Source organism: Paramisgurnus dabryanus, chromosome 8 (genome assembly GCF_030506205.2).
Source record: "Paramisgurnus dabryanus chromosome 8, PD_genome_1.1, whole genome shotgun sequence".
Taxonomy (NCBI): domain Eukaryota; kingdom Metazoa; phylum Chordata; class Actinopteri; order Cypriniformes; family Cobitidae; genus Paramisgurnus; species Paramisgurnus dabryanus.
The window spans coordinates 20,657,477-20,676,006 of NC_133344.1; the positions used below are offsets into that span (position 1 = coordinate 20,657,477).

Sequence of the window (18,530 nt, forward strand, 5' to 3'; positions counted from 1 at the left end):
CAGACTCACCTGTTTGTGAGGACCTCTCAGGATGTGAGCTCTGGCCCCTTCACACGCCGTTCTCATGGCCTCCAAAGACGGAGTCCCCAGCAGATCTGTGATCAGGTCCAGCTGTTATATAATGGGAAGAAAGGTCAAGTGTAAATAGAGGGAATATTAGCACAAACTTTCAGCACAAACCATAAAAATGGTTTAAAATGTTTAAAACTTTTGACCTATAGACACAACTGTGATATCTTCTGCAAGACGACACTATTTTCCAAATTTCTGAATTAAGTAAAAAAAAACAAGTTGTTTAAATGTTTAAATATAGTGGAGCTGAAATGTAATGCACATAATATATTTCTGTTTTATACCATGGTCTGTTTAAATACTTGATTCTGATTGGCTGGAAGGTGTGCATTAAAACTGTTTAATGCACAGGTAGTTCCAGTCAGTTTAATTACAGTTAGAAATAATCTGCTACTATAAACATTGGTAACCATAGTAACACAGTTACACTTGCAGAGAGAGCGAGCAAGCGAGACATAAGTGCATCTCTCTTTAAAGTGCGCAGGTTTTATTTCAGCACTACTTTATTTAAAGCGGATGGAGTGCGAGCCTTAACTTAAAAATGACTGTCATTTTTACCCGTCTGTTAAAAAAATTACACTGTAAACATTAATTACAGCTTTAACTTGGCAAATAACCAAGGTATAAGCGGGATAATCCACGGCTAGCCATGTATTAAAGGGTTTTAATGCACTTCGCAGAGACAACCACCCTCCGCTACGCGTCGGGTGGTTCTTCGCCTCTACGTCGTGCATTAAAACCCTTTAATGCATGGCTAGCCGTGGATTATCCCTTACTTATTAAAATATATTATTTATGTCCCACGGCAGCAAAGAAAAGCATTGGTCTCAAAGCCATAGGTCGAAAAAAGTAAGTCTTTTATTTAAGCTTAATATCACAGAAGATGAGTCTTCTGTAAGCTTCTTTCTTTATTAAAATGTATTTACAAATATGGGCAGCTCCTAATGATGCAGAATGGGGTAGAAAAAGCTAAATAAATGATTCATGTGTACATGTCGCCAAAAGCTAGCGTATATGTATCTAAAAATGTTTTGTTGAATTTTAAAATATTAGAAATTTTAATTAAATTAAATTAGTTTTTTTTAGTTAAATATTACAATTATTAACTGTAAATGCAAAAAACACTATAAATTATTATTAGTAGTAATAATTATTAGTATTAATAATGATTATTATTATTACTTGTCTTACTTGTAGTAGTAGGTAGTAGTAGTAGTAGTAAGTAATAAGTAGTAGTAGTAGTAATAGTATTAGTAGTAAATTAGTTTTTTAAAATAATTAAATTATTAATAAAGTTATTTATTACATTTATAAATTGTTAATGCAAAAACTCAATATAAATTATTATATTAGTTTTAATTATTAGTATTAATAATAATAATAATAATGATTACTTGCATTAATAATAATTATAATAATAATAATTATTACTAGTATTACTAATATATTATTATACAATTATTATTATGATTATTATTAGTAGTAGTAGGCAAGGCAAGTCAAGGCATGTAGTAGTAGTAGTAGTAGTAGTAAGTAGTAGTAGTAGAAGGTAGCAGAAGGTAGTAGTAGTAGTAGTAGTAGTAGTAGTAGTAGTAGTAAGTAGTAAAAGTAATTAGGTGGTAGTAGTACGTAGTAGTAGTAGTAGTAGTAGTACGTAGTAGGTGGTAATAGTATAATTTTTGTGCTAGTAAATGAGGTTGGAGCTTTTTAATATTATAACATTAATGTACATTATTTAATATCAATCATTTAAATCAATACAATTATTTTAGAAACAAATAAGTAAAAACACTTTTATGCTGTTAACTTCTTATGCTCAAACACATGATGTTAATTTCATAGTATTTCGGTCTCAGAAAGGTTTAGCATTTAAATATATGCATTAAGCAAATGAGTGAGCATGTACAAATATAAACAAATGATGTTAACTCTGCTCTTCTAACCAAAAACAATGAGTCCCAATACGAGATGAAACCTAAAAAAGTCTAGAAATGTGTTCCTGATCTCTACATAAAGAAAATAAAACCACATTCAAGGAAATCAAATTCTTTACTGGCGAGAATTTAATGAGGTTTAAATCAGATGTCCAAGTGCTGCTGTCTGTGAACATTCAGAGCCATGCGTATAAGTATCACATACACACTGAGAAAAACAGCCAGTCAAACAGTCTGTGAAACACTGCAGGGGAAATATTAATACAACATATGGCTCATAATCTTTTGTGTAAAATACTTAAGAAGTGTATGGGTAATCTTACTTCTAAACGCATCTGTCACATATGCTCTATGAAAAAAAAACATGCTAATTGAAGAAAATAAGGGTTGCGTATTGATCTTTAGCACTGGAAAATAATTACTAAAACATTAGTTAAATATTTTTGTTGATCAGAGTAAAAATATCCATTTAGTACACACTGAGCAAAAGTGACTTTTACAGGCAGATCTTTCATCCAGAATTCCCAGCATGGGACAAATGCTGAGCTGAACACATTGAGGATAATTACTGTGGCTGAACATTAAATGTTATTGCATCATATGTCATGTTTACGAGATGCTGGAAATATCAGAATTGATACTAGAGGAATCTCTGTCTGTGTGAATGCTAGATGTATTTTTCCTTAGCAATGATGCTGTCTGTACTGTTTACTGAAAACAGGACAAAGGAGTTCTGGGTCACGGTTACACTGGGGTTTCAGTACAACAGAGGCCTTGAGCTGTCGGCATACTCGCTCTCTCTCTCTCTCTCTCTTCTGGCATAAAATTCGGCAAAAACAATGTTTGTTAAAGTCAAACTCTTAACATCAGTATCCAACCTTTTTGTTTTCATTGATAATGTTACAAAGCCAAACTTATAACACAACCTTTCCTGTATTATACATTAAATTAAATCCATTCGATCCGATTCATACAAAGCAACAGCAAAGAAGCCTTGAATCACATAAAACCACACTTTAAAAAATAAAATCTAAGAGCCTTGAGTGATAGACAAAGATGTTGTTCCCAGCCTTACCATTCACCTAAAATGAAAGGGGGTTCGATCTGTTCATCAAAATGTTCCAAGAATATAATCATTAACAGACAGTTAAAGCACATCGAGTGCTGTGCATCGCGCATGTAAATACCTGTTGAATGGGACTCTGAGCTTGAAATAAGATGCGTCGGCCAAGCAGCTCAGCAAAAATGCAGCCCACAGACCAGATGTCGATGGCATTGGAATAATGTCTGCTCCCCATCAGGATCTCTGGCGCTCTGTAGTATTGTGTCACCACCTCCTGGGTCATGTGACGCGACTCGTCCAGCTCCTCCACTCTCGCCAGGCCAAAGTCACAAATCTGTGCAAAATAATGGATTGTTTACATGCTTGATGGGTTGTGACTGTGACAAGTGTACACTGACTGACATGAATAATAAAGATTAAAAAAAGTTATCACATTCAATAGGTAATAAAACTAAAATTAGGCGAAAAGAATCAGATTTTAATTAAGTAGATAAACACATTGTAAACTCACTGCCTTATTTTTTAATCCAATGAAAGTGCTATTAGGAAATAAATGAGAAATATTGCTGCCTCTTCTCCGCTCTAAAAAAAGACTGAAATCATCATGAATAACAATTTAATCAAGTAACTTTCCCAGGCCATCTTAATAGTATTATTTAATGTTCTCCCTAAAGAAAAATCGAATCCTGTAAATTAAGATTAAACAAACAGTCCACTACAAAATATTTCTTATTGTATTTTATATTTACACTCAGGGTTCCCACACCTTAGTTAACTTCAAATTCAAGGACCTTTCAATGATTTTCCAGGTTCAATACCCTCAAATTCAAGGACTAAATGTGGGGACATATTCAAGTGAGAGCAAGGTTACCTTTAAAGATACATTGTTACAGTTCCCTTTTGAGGGAACTCACTGCGGTGACACTTTGGGGACACCTCCAAGGGTAAAGGCATCTGAATGTTTACATCAAATTCAACCAATGGTGAGGCTTAACGACAAAGACAGGGTGACGTAGGAGGCAGGAAGTATATCGCTATCTAAAATATTGCCAAAGACGACGTTCCAGGGACGCAGGAAGTATGGAAAGAGAGACGCAGCGTCTCATTCCCTGAGACAGTTACATACGTAATCTGAGACGTTTTCATTTGTCAAACATAACTATGCAAAAAAGCATTTTGGTATGAATCAACATTCGCATATAGAAGATATAAGCATTTAAAGGGAACAGTTTAGCACATGTGCTTAAAAAGTCTAGAATTTTTATGATATTATCCTACACTACAGAGGGAATAATATGGATTTTTCCCAGAAAACTTCTTGCATAAAATAAATTCAGGCACTTTCAATGACCTGTATCTATGTATGTATATTTTCAAAAAACTTCCGAGGGCCTTGAATCCCCCCCCCCCAGATTCACAAACTTTTAAGGATTTCAAGGACCCGTGGGAACCCTGTACAATACACAGGTCTTGGCAATTAGTGCAGTGCAGATGGCCCGGGGGCAGTATGAACAATGCTTAGGACATTTGACTGAACTGAATAATATTTTCATAATTTAACTTTAGCATACTAACGTCATTATTGTTTATTTTTTTGATTAGTTATTGATAATGACGTTTGTTGTCCGTTATTTCATTATTGAATATTATCGACTATTTAATTAGTTGTTGCAGCCCTAGCTGCACCCTTATAAAAGTTTATACTTTGAACGTGTTTTAGGACTTGACAATTTAAATATTAAGCAAAGAAAATGAAATGTGTAAAAGATTTCAATGCACCACTCAAGTTCTTTTTAAGAAGTTTGTGTTTGCGCACATCGGAAGCGTGTGCCTGGGAAAGCCGCGTCTCACGGGTATAGACAGCGTGCAAATACCAACAGAGAGCACTTGTGCTTGAACTGATATTTTTCACAAAATTATCTCATAATGTCAGGACATAGTTCGTTATATCTTAGGTAAATTTAAACAGTTTGTAATGTTATTGAAACAATATTAGACAAAGAAAAATTTCTGACCCCGACATGCGCAGTGGGAACCGCCTGTGACGTGAACTGTGAAGGGGTCTATAGGCAAGATTCGAAAATTCTGATTTGAATACTAAGGACACCCCCCTAGTATATTCTATTGAATTTCTATAAAAAGATCCTTTAAAAGTTACCCAATGCACCTTTAAACTATAATTAAAATGTATAGTAGTAATTTTTATTGTCATAAACCTGTTTATTAAGGTTACATGGGGTAATCAGGCCTATTTTAAGTGCTATTGGGGTTGAAAATTTTGGTTGGGTTTGAAATAACATTGTAATGTAAGCAAATAATGAAAGAATTTATTTATTTTTGGGTGAACTATTCCTTTAAATGCACAATTTAAGGGCAACAGCTAGTCTGTCAAAACTTAGCCCAAAATAAAAAGTCCCATGAGTACTATTATACAGTGGTGTGAAAGTTTTGGCCCCCTTCCTGATTTTTTATTATTTTGTCACAATTTAATGTTTTAGATCATCAAACACATTTTTGAAGGTTTTTATTATTAAGGGAAAACAAAATCCAAACACACATGGCCCTATGTGAAAAATGTGCTTGCCCCCCAAAACCTAATAACTGATTGGGCCACCTTTAGCAGCAATAACTGCAATCAAGCGTTTGCAATAACTTGCAATGAGTCTGTTACAGCACCCACTCATCTTTGCAGAATTGTTGAAATTAGGCAACTTTGGAGGGTTTTTCAAGCATGAACCACCTTTTTAAGGTCATTTTACAGCATCTCAATAAGATAGAGGTCAGTACTTTGACTAGGCCACTCCAAAGTCTTCATTTTGGTTTTCTTCAGCCATTCAGAGGTGGACTTGCTGGTGTGTTTTGGATCACTGTCCTGCTGCAGAACCCAGGTTCGCTTCAGCTTGAAGTCACAAATAGATGGCTGGACATTGTCCTTCAGGATTTTTTGGTAGACGGCAGAACTCATGGTTTCATTTATCAAGTCTTCCAGGTCCTGAAGCAGCAAAACATCATATTTTACTTTTGGTATGATGTTCTTTTTCTATAATGCTGTGTTAGTTTTACGCCAGACGTAAGGGGAAACACATCTTACCCAAAAAGTTCAACTTTTGTCTCGTCAGTCCACAGAATATTTTCCCAAAAAGTCTTGGGGATCATCAAGATGTTTTCTGGCAAAACCGAGACAAGCCCTTATGTTCTTTTTGCTCAGCAGCGGTCATGAACACTGACCGTAACTGAGGCAAGTGAGGCCTGCAGTTCTTTGGATGTTGTTGTGGGGTCTTTTGTGACCTCTTGGATGAGTCGTCGCTGCTCTCTTGGGGTAATTTTGGTCGGACGGCCACTCCTGGGAAGGTTCACCACTGTTCCACTTTTTCACCCAGGGTCATGATTTTGTATTCCCCTCATAATAAAAACCTTAATTTAAAAACTGCATGTTGTGTTTACTTGTGTCATCTTTGATTATTATTGTAATTTGTTTGATGATCTGAAACAATAAAGTGTGACAAACATGCAAAAAAAAATCTGAAATGGGGCCAACACTTTTTCACACCACTGTATAAACCGCTACAAGTTTATAATATACACATTATTCACAACCAAAATTGATAACATACTGACACAAAATCTATCACAGTAAAAAAAGACAATTTATCTATAAAGAGCTTAAAATCCACACACTGATAACACAAAAAACATGAACAGACATAAAATGATTAAAGTTCTTTAAAGCAGCATTAAACCTTGCACGTCACAGCTAAATAAAGCCAAACGCTCTTCCTTTTCGGAAATGGGGATTAGGGACTAAATGAACCAGTGCATACTAAATGATTCCCTCTCTGCGGCCCAATAGTATGATCTATTCCCGCTCTTCCCTCGAGCACATTTCTCCTGCTGCTCGGTAAAGACAGCACGCACGCACACCCAGACAATGTCTCTCTCTCTCTTCTATATCTTCCATATCTTTCTTGCTTTATCTATTGGCACTGAACTCTCTATATAGAAACCAAAATGAAGATTTATGTCAGGAATGGAGCAGATGAATCAATCCCAAGGGAGCCCTGACCCTCGGAGCCAGAGTTTGTGTGTGTTAGTGTGTGCAGGCTGGCCCCGAGGACCTGGCCTGGCTAGGCAGATATGAGGTGGCTCTGTCTTTCTGCAGAAAGAAATGAGTTATAAAACCCCAAAACAACAGCAGGATTCATGGCCTAAAACAAAGGGGCTGAACAGACACAAAAGCTGGTATAAAAGAGCTGAACAGTCAGAAATGCACATTTTATACCTCAACAGAGGGAAGAAATCGGCACACAAACAATATATATATATTGATTAATTTTCTCACTAACCTTAAGTACGCAGTTGCTGTTGACCAGAAGGTTACCAGGTTTGATGTCTCTGTGCAAAATACCAGCTGAGTGTAAATACTTCAGTCCTGGGGATAAAACGTATATATTAATAAACAACATCAGACCCTAATGCATTTATTGCACACATACTTTATTGGCATGATATATGAAACATAATCCAGTTTCCAAAAGTAGAAAGCTTTGTGTGTAATTGGTTGCACTTGAGATTTTAAAGAATGACCCCATGATGAGTGTGTCTGTGTGTACAGTATCTGTCTTAGCCATGACAAAAAAAAAAAAAAAATTAATCTGACTCTCAAGATGTCTGAGACATGCTTTTTGTAGGGTCAAGTCTGCAGTAAATATAATTATCTGTATATAAAACCAATAGAGGTCTGCAGGATGTCCTCATTTGGAGGCCAGTAAATGTGTGTGTGTTCATTTCTAACCTCGCAGGATCTGGTAGAGAAAGACTTTGACGTGGTCAGAGCTCAGGGGCTGTGGAGACACGATGATCTTATGAAGGTCACTCTGCATCAGCTCCGTCACCACATAACTGCAGTTGGAGCTATGTCAAGGGAAACGATCATGCCAAAAAATAGCAGCAGGAACTGCAAACACATCAGTAACGCTCCAAATGATGGATGTATTAGCACTCGTTTGCAAACAAGAGTGTTTGGAGGGGGACACAAAAAAGACTGCATCCCACTTTATAAACCAATTGGGGTCAACATTGCGGGCACCACCTATGAAAATGTTTCAGAATGGCTTGCAATGCACCATAACATCATGTCCGATAATCTAGAATAAGTAAAAGCTGTTTTGATTTGATAATAATGCTAATGTTTATAATATACATACCGTATTTTTTTCATAGTTTGGCGGGTCATGAAACTTACGGTCAGGTGCGACTTATGTGTCAAAATTATTTAATATGAACCATTACCGTCTACTGCCGCGAGAATCCGTTCTATGCTGCTCCTGTATTTATGTAATTCAATGGATTTAGTGATGTTGAATGACTTCTGGACCTTTTTAAACTTGATTTGGCTTGTCGTGTTAATTCAGCCTCCCAGGTATGTTCTGTATGCTATTGTATATCATGTAAATAACTGTTTGTGTTATTTTTAACATGTACGGACACTTATTCAGGCTGCTTTTCTGTGCTATTGTTTAGTTGAATACCTTGCCTTTCCAGATTAAATGTCTGTTCTTGGATTAGATTTTGTAAGATAATTTTCTAAATAAATGCAGAGTATAGTCCAGTGCGACTTATATATGTTTTTCCTCTTCAAAAGGAAGAAAATAAAGTTGCGTTTTTAACCGATGCGACTTATACTCCAGAGCAACTTATAGTCCGGAAAATTCGGTACAGTATATTTTAGGGCCGTCAAAAGATTAATCGCGATTTATCGCATAATATATGTGTGTGCATTGTTTGTAATTATTTTGGATATGCATGTATGTATTTAAGAAACATTTATATTTATATTAGGGCCAGGACTTTAACGCATTAATTAAGATTAATTAATTACACAAAAAATAACGCGTTAAACATTTTTTATGCATTTTAATCGCACTTATTTTTGCACCGCGGAACATTTCTCATTGGATGAGTTTCGGCGGACCGACTAGCGTTCATGACTTCAGACAACAACAAACCACAGTGAACATGAACGAAGAAGCTGATGAGATCGCTTTGGTTGGCCCTGTGGATGGGAATTTTTTTTATAAAAAACGAACGGATGAAAGCGTCGATAAGAGCATGGTTGTGTGTAAGCTATGCAACAAGGAATTCACATTTCACCCGCAGCACATCGAGCCTCAAGTATCATCTCAATGCAAAACATATAGCAGCTAGTGTGGACGTTAGCCCGACTCCGGGTACAACGACTTGGTTGAACAAAAATAAACAATATTTTGTTGCTTAAGCTTATGTATTCAGTCATTATTCATGGTATACTAAAAATCCATGTGAAAAAATAACTTCTCAATGTTCTCAGGTCAAATATTTATATGTGTTTAATTTGATTAATTAATTACAAAGCCTCTAATTAATTAGATTAATTTTTTTAATCCAGTCCCGGCCCTAATTTATATATACAGTATATTTATTTAAATTTTGATACATTTTATTTTATTTATAAATTTGAAAAAATATATACATAAATAACATGTTTCTTAAATTTCTTAAATGTATGTGTGTGTTTATATATACAGTCTTGTTCAAAATAATAGCAGTACAATGTGACTAACCAGAATAATCAAGGTTTTTAGTATATTTTTTATTGCTACGTGGCAAACAAGTTACCAGTAGGTTCAGTAGATTCTCAGAAAACAAACAAGACCCAGCATTCATGATATGCACGCTCTTAAGGCTGTGCAATTGGGCAATTAGTTGAAAGGGGTGTGTTCAAAAAAATAGCAGTGTCTACCTTTGACTGTACAAACTCAAAACTATTTTGTACAAACATTTTTTTTTCTGGGATTTAGCAATCCTGTGAATCACTAAACTAATATTTAGTTGTATGACCACAGTTTTTTAAAACTGCTTGACATCTGTGTGGCATGGAGTCAACCAACTTGTGGCACCTCTCAGCTGTTATTCCACTCCATGATTCTTTAACAATTCATTCACATTTCTTGGTTTTGCTTCAGAAACAGCATTTTTGATATCACCCCACAAGTTCTCAATTGGATTAAGGTCTGGAGATTGGGCTGGCCACTCCATAGCATTAATTTTGTTGGTTTGGAACCAAGACTTTGCCCGTTTACTAGTGTGTTTTTGGTCATTGTCTTGTTGAAACAACCATTTCAAGGGCATGTCCTCTTCAGCATAGGGCAACATGACCTCTTCAAGTATTTTAACATATGCAAACTGATCCATGATCCCTGGTATGCGATAAATAGGCCCAACACCATAGTAGGAGAAACATGCCCATATCATGCTCCATGCTTCACTGTCTTCACTGTGTACTGTGGCTTGAATTCAGAGTTTGCGGGTCGTCTCACAAACTGCCTGTGGCACTTGGACCCAAAAAGAACAATTTTACTCTCATCAGTCCACAAAATGTTCCTCCATTTCTCTTTAGGCCAGTTGATGTGTTCTTTGGCAAATTGTAACCTCTTCTGCACATGCCTTTTTTTTACCAGAGGGACTTTGCGGGGGATTCTTGAAAATAGATTAGCTTCACACAGACGTCTTCTAACTGTCACAGTACTTACAGGTAACTCCAGACTGTCTTTGATCATCCTGGAGGTGATCATTGGCTGAGCCTTTGCCATTCTGGTTATTCTTCTATCCATTTTGATGGTTGTCTTCCGTTTTCTTCCACGTCTTTCTGGTTTTGCTCTCCATTTTAAGGCATTGGAGATCATTTTAGCTGAACAGCCTATCATTTTTTGCACCTCTTTGTAGGTTTTCCCCTCTCCAATCAACTTTTTAATCAAAGTACGCTGTTCTTCTGAACAATGTCTTGAACGACCCATTTTCCTCAGCTTTCAAATGCATGTTCAACAAGTGTTGGCTTCATCCTTAAATAGGGGCCACCTGATTCACACCTGTTTCTTCACAAAATTGATGACTTCAGTGATTGAATGCCACACTGCTATTTTTTTGAACACACCCCTTTCAACTAATTCAACTACTTGCCCAATTGCACAGCCTTAAGAGCGTGCATATCATGAATGCTGGGTCTCATTTGTTTTCTGAGAATCTACTGAACCTACTGGTAACTTGTTTGCCACGAAGCAATAAAAAAATATACTAAAAACCTTGATTATTCTGGTTAGTCACATTGTACTGCTATTATTTTGAACAAGACTGTACATATTAATTACACACAATACACACGCAAATATATAATGCAAACACAAACTTTTATTTTGTATACGATTAATCGCGATTAATCTTTTGACAGCCCTAGATTATGTGTCCCTGTATAGCTCAGTGGTAGATCATTTCGTTTGCACCTCAGGGAACAAAATTACGGATAAAAATTTTATCCATATAAAGTCACTTTGGATAAAAGCATCTGCAAATGCGTAAATGTAAAAAATTGTGTCTTTAATCCTTTTAATTGTGTTTCTACTAAAAAAATACAATAATTATAGACATTAATTTACTCTTATTACACGGCTTGTTGGAATGCTTGATTCTGATTGGCCAGTGGTGACATTTGCAGGTTTGCCATGTTGTAGATAACAACCTCTCAAAACTAATAACACACGGTAACCCAAATGCTGCAAATCATTTTGACAGGTACAGTGTAATATTACTTAAACATTAAATATACATGTTTACATATCCCGCATTACGCATGATTAAACCAAATATTGTGTTTATAACTTCTGATCGTCTTGTCTTATCTTAAAACCCGAAGTAAACGGGTTTTCCTTGCGGAAGGTGTGTATTCGTTAAAAATTAGCTAATAAAATATTTTAAATCAACATTTAATGTTTCTTAACGTATTTATGATTTTAATAGTCGTGTAATAAGCGGGATAATGTACAGGCAGACAGTTGTTATCACGAAAAAGCCCATTTAGTGTCACTGTTGTGGTTTATTTCTGCAATAATTTTAAGCCAAGCCTTAAAAATTTTGTTGATCGATACAGTATTAGCAAACATAATCAGATGCTTTGTATTGTCCTGTCTCGGTATACTGTCTGTAAAGATGCCACTTTCCAGCTTTTTTCCACTTTCCAGGCAGCCCAAGTCTGACCTCAACATCAAGAAGGTCACTTTGTATTTTGCATAAAATTTACCTGCAGATACACATTATGACGAACAAGAGGCAATGATCTGCTCCAGAGCTACTAGTCTGTCAAAACAAACACCAACTTCAGCAATCCACACACACTCATGAGCATGGGCTCGACACGTCTCCTGTCAGTAAATACAGAGATGGAGAAAGCGTAGGAGGACTTCCTGGCACCATTAAGCTGCTTGTGATCTTCCCTTAATAAACATACAGACATCGGCCCGGTCGAGCGTTTGCACTGACTGGTGAAGAGACCTATAGGGTACAGGAACCTATATGAGCCTTGATAGACGGAGATCGGAAAAAAGCCAATCTATCCATTTACACTGCAAAGGAGTCAGCACAGACTTTGTCTGTGTGTGTGTGTGTGTGTGTGTGTGTGTGTTTGAGAAGGAAAACTAGAGCTGAGCGTGCACGATTTCTTGATCGACTGTCTGCAGGGAAAAAACCCAACCCCTTTGCATTTACAGTAACATACATTACAATCTTACTTCTACAGAAATGCTGAAGGAAACTAGTTTTCTTCGCTATAAGAGTTTCACACATCTTTGCATGCTATCTTTCACGGTCTTTGCAAATTAAAAGAGACATTTAGATGCTTTTATCTTCCCCTTTTGTGACTGTCAGGCATCACTATTTCTTTAACTCGAAGATCCCATAGCTTAAGTGGTGAAGCCCAACACTAGAAACAATACAGGCGAATGATAAGGCTTGAGAACAATAACGCTATTGTTTTCCAAGCGATCTGACATTTGATTTTTGCCTGGCGGGCGACAATAAAGTAAAAAAATCCTATGCATGGGCGAGCAGCCCTGTGAAAGAATAAAATTCAGACATAAACGGCTCCTTACGGTAACAACTTCCCTGATACTACGGTACTTTTACAGTGTATTGAATTGGTCTTATGGGTTTAAACACCACATTTCCCCTTTTCCCCCAGCTATTCGCATGCACCTCACCTATCAACAAAAGCAATATCTGTTTAACAGCTCTTTGTAGGGTAATATAACATAGCACTAGAACATAGGCCAAACCGCTTTGTTGTTCATTTGCCACAAAACCTGGTTTCCATTATTCAGTAACTTACAAAGCCTCCAAACAACCCCTACATGTGTAACCACATCATCTAGTAGTTAACCATACCAAGTCATTATAATCATGCAAAGAAAGTGTTAATTTTTCACTGCAGGGCAACAGGGTAGAAAAATGATTCATGGTTAAAAATCACACACGTGAGGCTTTTCAAAGAGAAGCCCGAGTCTCAAAAGGAGACCTGTCGAGATCTCAAAGCAGACCTCGGCACGATATCCCATAATCGCAGGAGAACAGAGGGCTTCTGTCACGTGCCTAATTAGCCTCATGCAAATGGCGGCTATGCTTGATTGCTTCACTGAAATGCAAATTACACATCCTTCCAACTTGGCTCCAGAGCAGCAGAGCTGACGTGGAAACACACAGATATACCAGAGAGTTGATTTGGGACCATAGGGAGTAAAGTATGTGGCACTTCATCGGTCCTCTGTGGCCCGTGACTCTTTCTCTCTCTCGCTCTTCCCAAATTAGCCCTGAACCTGTGTCGGAGGATCGCTGTGCCAAATAGCACAGCTTGATTGTGGGCAGAGGTGAAGAGACACCTGTGGATTGAAGCTACTTTCTCTCTCTCTCTCTCTCTCTCTCTACCAGAATGACTAACTCCAAATGAGAGTTTTGAAAGGAAGTAGAAATTTTCAACTAAACAGTTGCCATGGTGACAAGAACACAAGAGTACACCTGCACCTATAGGGCAACATGTATAGACCCTTTTACAGCTCACATGATCAAATAGCCTGCGTGTGCATTTGGGCAACAGAAGTGGGGTTGTTCCCCAGTGGTTCTAATGTGTTAGCAACTCAGAAAGTTTATCAAAACGGTTTCGCAGCATCCAAATGTCTGGTTGTTGCGTTTGGTTGCACTAATATAATATACAAATATACGTTTATATATGTATCTGGCCACTTTATTTTTGGCCATCTGCTAACGTCTTCTATCCACTCCATTATAGTACACAGATCTGGTAGATGCGTTGAAAAAGTGGATCCAATATCATTGATCTTAAAAACGAGGGGGGGGACGGGGGGCTTGTCCCACCTACATATAATGGCAGGGTTTCCCACAGAAAATTTGTTAGTTAAGGTGGTAGGGTTGTGCAGGTGGGCGGACCGGCGGCGTGACAATCAAAGGGGCGGGAAAGAGTGCAGGTACGCGTCATGATGAAAATATTTTTATTTAAAACACTCAAATAAAACTCAATTTTGAAGATACTATGACAGAAAATGAACACATACTAGATTATTAATGAATTAAATGTTTTATCAACAAGCTAGTTATCCTCCAGACATTGACAAACCATGTCTTTCTCTCATTTCGGCCATGTGGCGCGTGCCCGCTCACAGTGTGAAGCGCGTCCATGCTATTCTCCGAGATGCACTTGACGGCCTTTTGTGCAGCAAAAATTTTTTTTTGGATGACCTTGTTAAGGTGGTAGGGCCACCCAGCTTAGGTGGGCCGCCCGGACTGAAAAGTGCTGCGGGAAACCCTGAATGGTCCCGATGGCCATGACGCAATCAAAATTTATTTTTAAGATGTTTTTATTTTTCAGAAATGTAACCACTGCACTTCAAAGAAAAAAATTACAGTAATTATGTCTTACAAAAAATTAATATTAATATTTAATTAACGGCATATGTGGCTGACAAATGCAACCTCAGTTTTCGAAATTAGACAGTTAAGAGTTTAAATTTTCACTTGCAAAGAGATCAGCCAACCACAACTAAACTTACAAGCTTAAAAATAGCAACACCTGCCCCGTTTAATGCTACACGTCAGTGGATTTACAAATGAGAGCTGCAAATCTGTAACTTTTGCCTCTACATTGCCATTTCAATTTAAAAACACAAAATTGCAGGTTACTTTACATACTTATCTTAAGGGGGTTGAAGTCAAATTATGTCACACTGACATTTCCAGCAAAATTGTACCCCACAGCTCAAATTATAAATCGTTATTATAAGCTTTCCGTTACAAACCTGGGTAAGAAAAGGACACAGTTTTAAAAACAGAATTTTAAATGTACTTACGTTGCTTAAAGGGACATTCACCCAAAAATGTTAACATTTACGCTGTTCTAAACCTGTATGAGTTTCTGATGAACATAAAATATTTTTTATAAATAATGACAAGCACACAGTTGATGATACCCATTGTCTTCCATAGTATTTGTTTATCCAACTATGGAGGTCAATATGTACTGTCAACTGTATGCATACAATCATTTATCAAAATATCTTCTTCTGTGTTCTGTGTAAATGATGACAGAATTTACATTTTTGAGTGAACTATCCCTTTAATAATGTTTAACCCAAACAGTTTTAAAAATAAATTGATATCAAACTGAAAATGTTTAACATTTTTTAGTTACTCAAACATCTCCCTCAGTCCTCGTTTAACCCCTAATTCTGTTTAAAAGTTATAAAATAGCAGTTTTGCTTTCCACAGAAACATGTGTCCATTACTACTTCTTAAGAATCACAATATATGACACACACACAAAAAACTCAAACCCACCCACAGCCATGCTATGCATGTACACATGAATGCGGCTCACGTTGACATTACACACTCATAAATTTGTGAATTTGTACAACCACAGACTACACACAGCAAAAGGGGAGGGGGCTAAGCCACGGGTGTAACCGAACACCTCGCAAAGTCATCTCACATAATAGCAAGGTGTAATCGCTGCCAGATGCAGATGGTGGGAGGTGTATTTCACAGCTTTGCTGGGTGCTAATTGACCTGCTCGAAGACCTGGAGGGGGGAATTTGCTAAATCTGCTGCTACTATCTTTGCGGTAATTAAACCCAGTGCACCTTGCTTCTGTCAGCCCATTGGCCATTGTAGCCTTTTATCTTCTACAACCTGAACTTCCTGCCTCAGCAACAGCCACTTGATCTGCGAGTGAAACCACACTTGAGGGCTTCTGCGCAGCGTTCAACAAAATGATAAACTGCAGACAGGTTGGTTTAGAAGCAAATGCCTTTTCCACCTATACCTGTAGGGTAACATGCATGTGATTAAACACAATTAAAAACGTGCATCATCAAGAGAAGACGTGCAAGTTCTGTCATTAGTAATGACAACATAATACCTAATGTTATGTCATGTCATGTCAAAAACAACAATAACACAATACACTCACTCTGCAAGAATGAAAGCCATTTGTATTTGTACTTCACATACCACGCGTTCCCAGAAAACACCCACCGCAAATGCCTAGGCAAGTGCTCACAGTCTCATTGTATTGTGATTATTATACTCGTTTTAAAAGCCTTTTGAAATGTCACTGCACAAATGGTGATGATACCTGTCTGCAGTGATGGTGACGTGGCTACAGTGGTTACAGATTTAGAACAGGTAAGTAAAAGCAAAACCCCCGTAGGGAAGTCGTGCCACTAGGCGGATATGTTTGCAACGCCTCTGGGCAATTATTTCAGTCATGCAAGAATCTACTTGAATGGGAAAAAGACAGATATCTCCAAAATCAAGTGGCACGGCTGGTGACTTCTCTTCCGAGGGAATTAAAATATGTTTTCTGAGTGACATGTGTCGCTCATCATGACAAAATATGTGTTTGTTGCGTCATGTGAACCATGTGGATCATGCGTTATGACAAAATATGGGCCTGCTGCACATGCGTCGAATAGGTTTATTTTAAAAGAGATGCCCACGTTCACAAAATACTTGCAGGACACTAACTTATCACTAAACGCTGATTACATGATATTATAGGGTCTGGATCCTTCTAATGCTGCGTTTACATCAACCGCAGAAGAGGTGTGAAGCGCAAGTGATTTCAATGTTAAGTCAATGTGAAGACACGTTGACGCGTGTCAGGAGGTCCCGCGGCGCAAATTGAGCATTGTGCGCAGTAAGCGCAAATAGTGCTCTTTGTGCATTTTGCGGTTCACGCGAATTTGCGGCTGACGCCCATGTTGAAAAAAAATTTGAACTTTGCCGGAATTTCGCGCCGCGTTTAACCAATCAGGAGCCTGCTTGCTGCTGTGGTGGCAGCCCTGACCGGAGTCACTCATTCAACCAACGCTTGATATTGTCCGTAAGCAGTCACCCGGAGCTATATGACAAAAGTTCTTATTTCTATAGAGGAGATAGGAATAAAAAGGACCTCGCTTGGAAGAGTGTCAGTGAGGACATTGGGCAACCTGGTAAATTGTAAAAATAAACATTTCACTTTTGAATCACGTGACGTTTATCGACCCACGTCGTTTATTTTCCCCTAAAGATTTCCAAATACAAACTGGTAACTCTCTCGATAAATGCACAATCAACATCAGTCATCTTGCCAACAGACAACCGCATAGCACTTGCCCCTCCCACAAAAAAAATAAAACAAACAAATAAAACAAAATAATACTTTTGATTGCATTGATTAAACTGTGGTGGTTTTCTGTGGCGGGGAAGAAACGTAAGCCATTCGGGCGACGGAAAAATGCTCACAGGACAACATGAAGCTTCTGTCATCCTAACACATTGACTCCAGGGTAGGGCTGGGCGATTAATCGAAATCGAACCGCAATCGCGATGTGCAACGTTGCGATTAGCAAATCGCGAAGGATGCGATATGATGCGATTTGAGAAATATGCAGAGAGGTTTTGTGACAGTCTAACCAATTGAGCGAGCGCAAGTATGTCTGTGCTTTCTCCGTGAGAGGAACGTCAACCAAAACAGCGCTTCTCCTAAACTGACGAGGGGTTTCAATTTAAATCATGCGCGTAGCCTGTGTCTCTCAATGCTTGTTAAATACTCGCGCCCGTTTCCCTATTGCAAGACTTTGCGCGTGCGTCTTCCACAACAGACAAGGTGTTTAAACTTGACGCACACGCGCAGCCTGTGTCTCTATGCTTATTAAATACTCCCGCCTGTCTCCGCAAGTCCGCATCGCAAGACTTCACGCCCGCGTCTCTCAAAACGGATGATGCGTTTTACAGTCAGGGCTCGAAATTGCGACTGTTTTGGTCGCAAATGCGACCAAAATTTGATCTGTGCGACCTTAAAATATATTTGGGAGCATTTGTGCGACTGCCTATTTTGTTGTGGTGTGACTTGATTTAGATTATGTATGCTGTGTGCTGTTCCAGGTTCAGCTTTCTCTCCAACATTACATAACCAATCAAATTTCACCTTTACGTTCTTGCGTTTAAAGAAGAGCGCAGATTGGCTAATATGAATGTCAATCATTCCTTGTTGCCGTGCTACGTTGGTACGCAAAGCGCGAAAATGTGAAAAAACGAACCGCGAG

General features: G+C 37.9%; 1 protein-coding gene across 1 annotated transcript in view; it reads right to left on the reverse strand.

The window, feature by feature from the left end:
- nlk2 (nemo-like kinase, type 2) overlaps positions 1-18,530 on the reverse strand; it is a 102,920-nt gene that overhangs the window by 20,017 nt on the left and 64,373 nt on the right. The window contains exons 4-7 of the mRNA XM_065280911.1: positions 7,862-7,968; positions 7,413-7,498; positions 3,194-3,403; positions 10-111 (exon numbers count right to left, since the gene is read on the reverse strand). Coding sequence (XP_065136983.1) covers positions 10-111; positions 3,194-3,403; positions 7,413-7,498; positions 7,862-7,968 — 505 coding nt within the window. The remainder of the gene's footprint in view (positions 1-9; positions 112-3,193; positions 3,404-7,412; positions 7,499-7,861; positions 7,969-18,530) is intronic.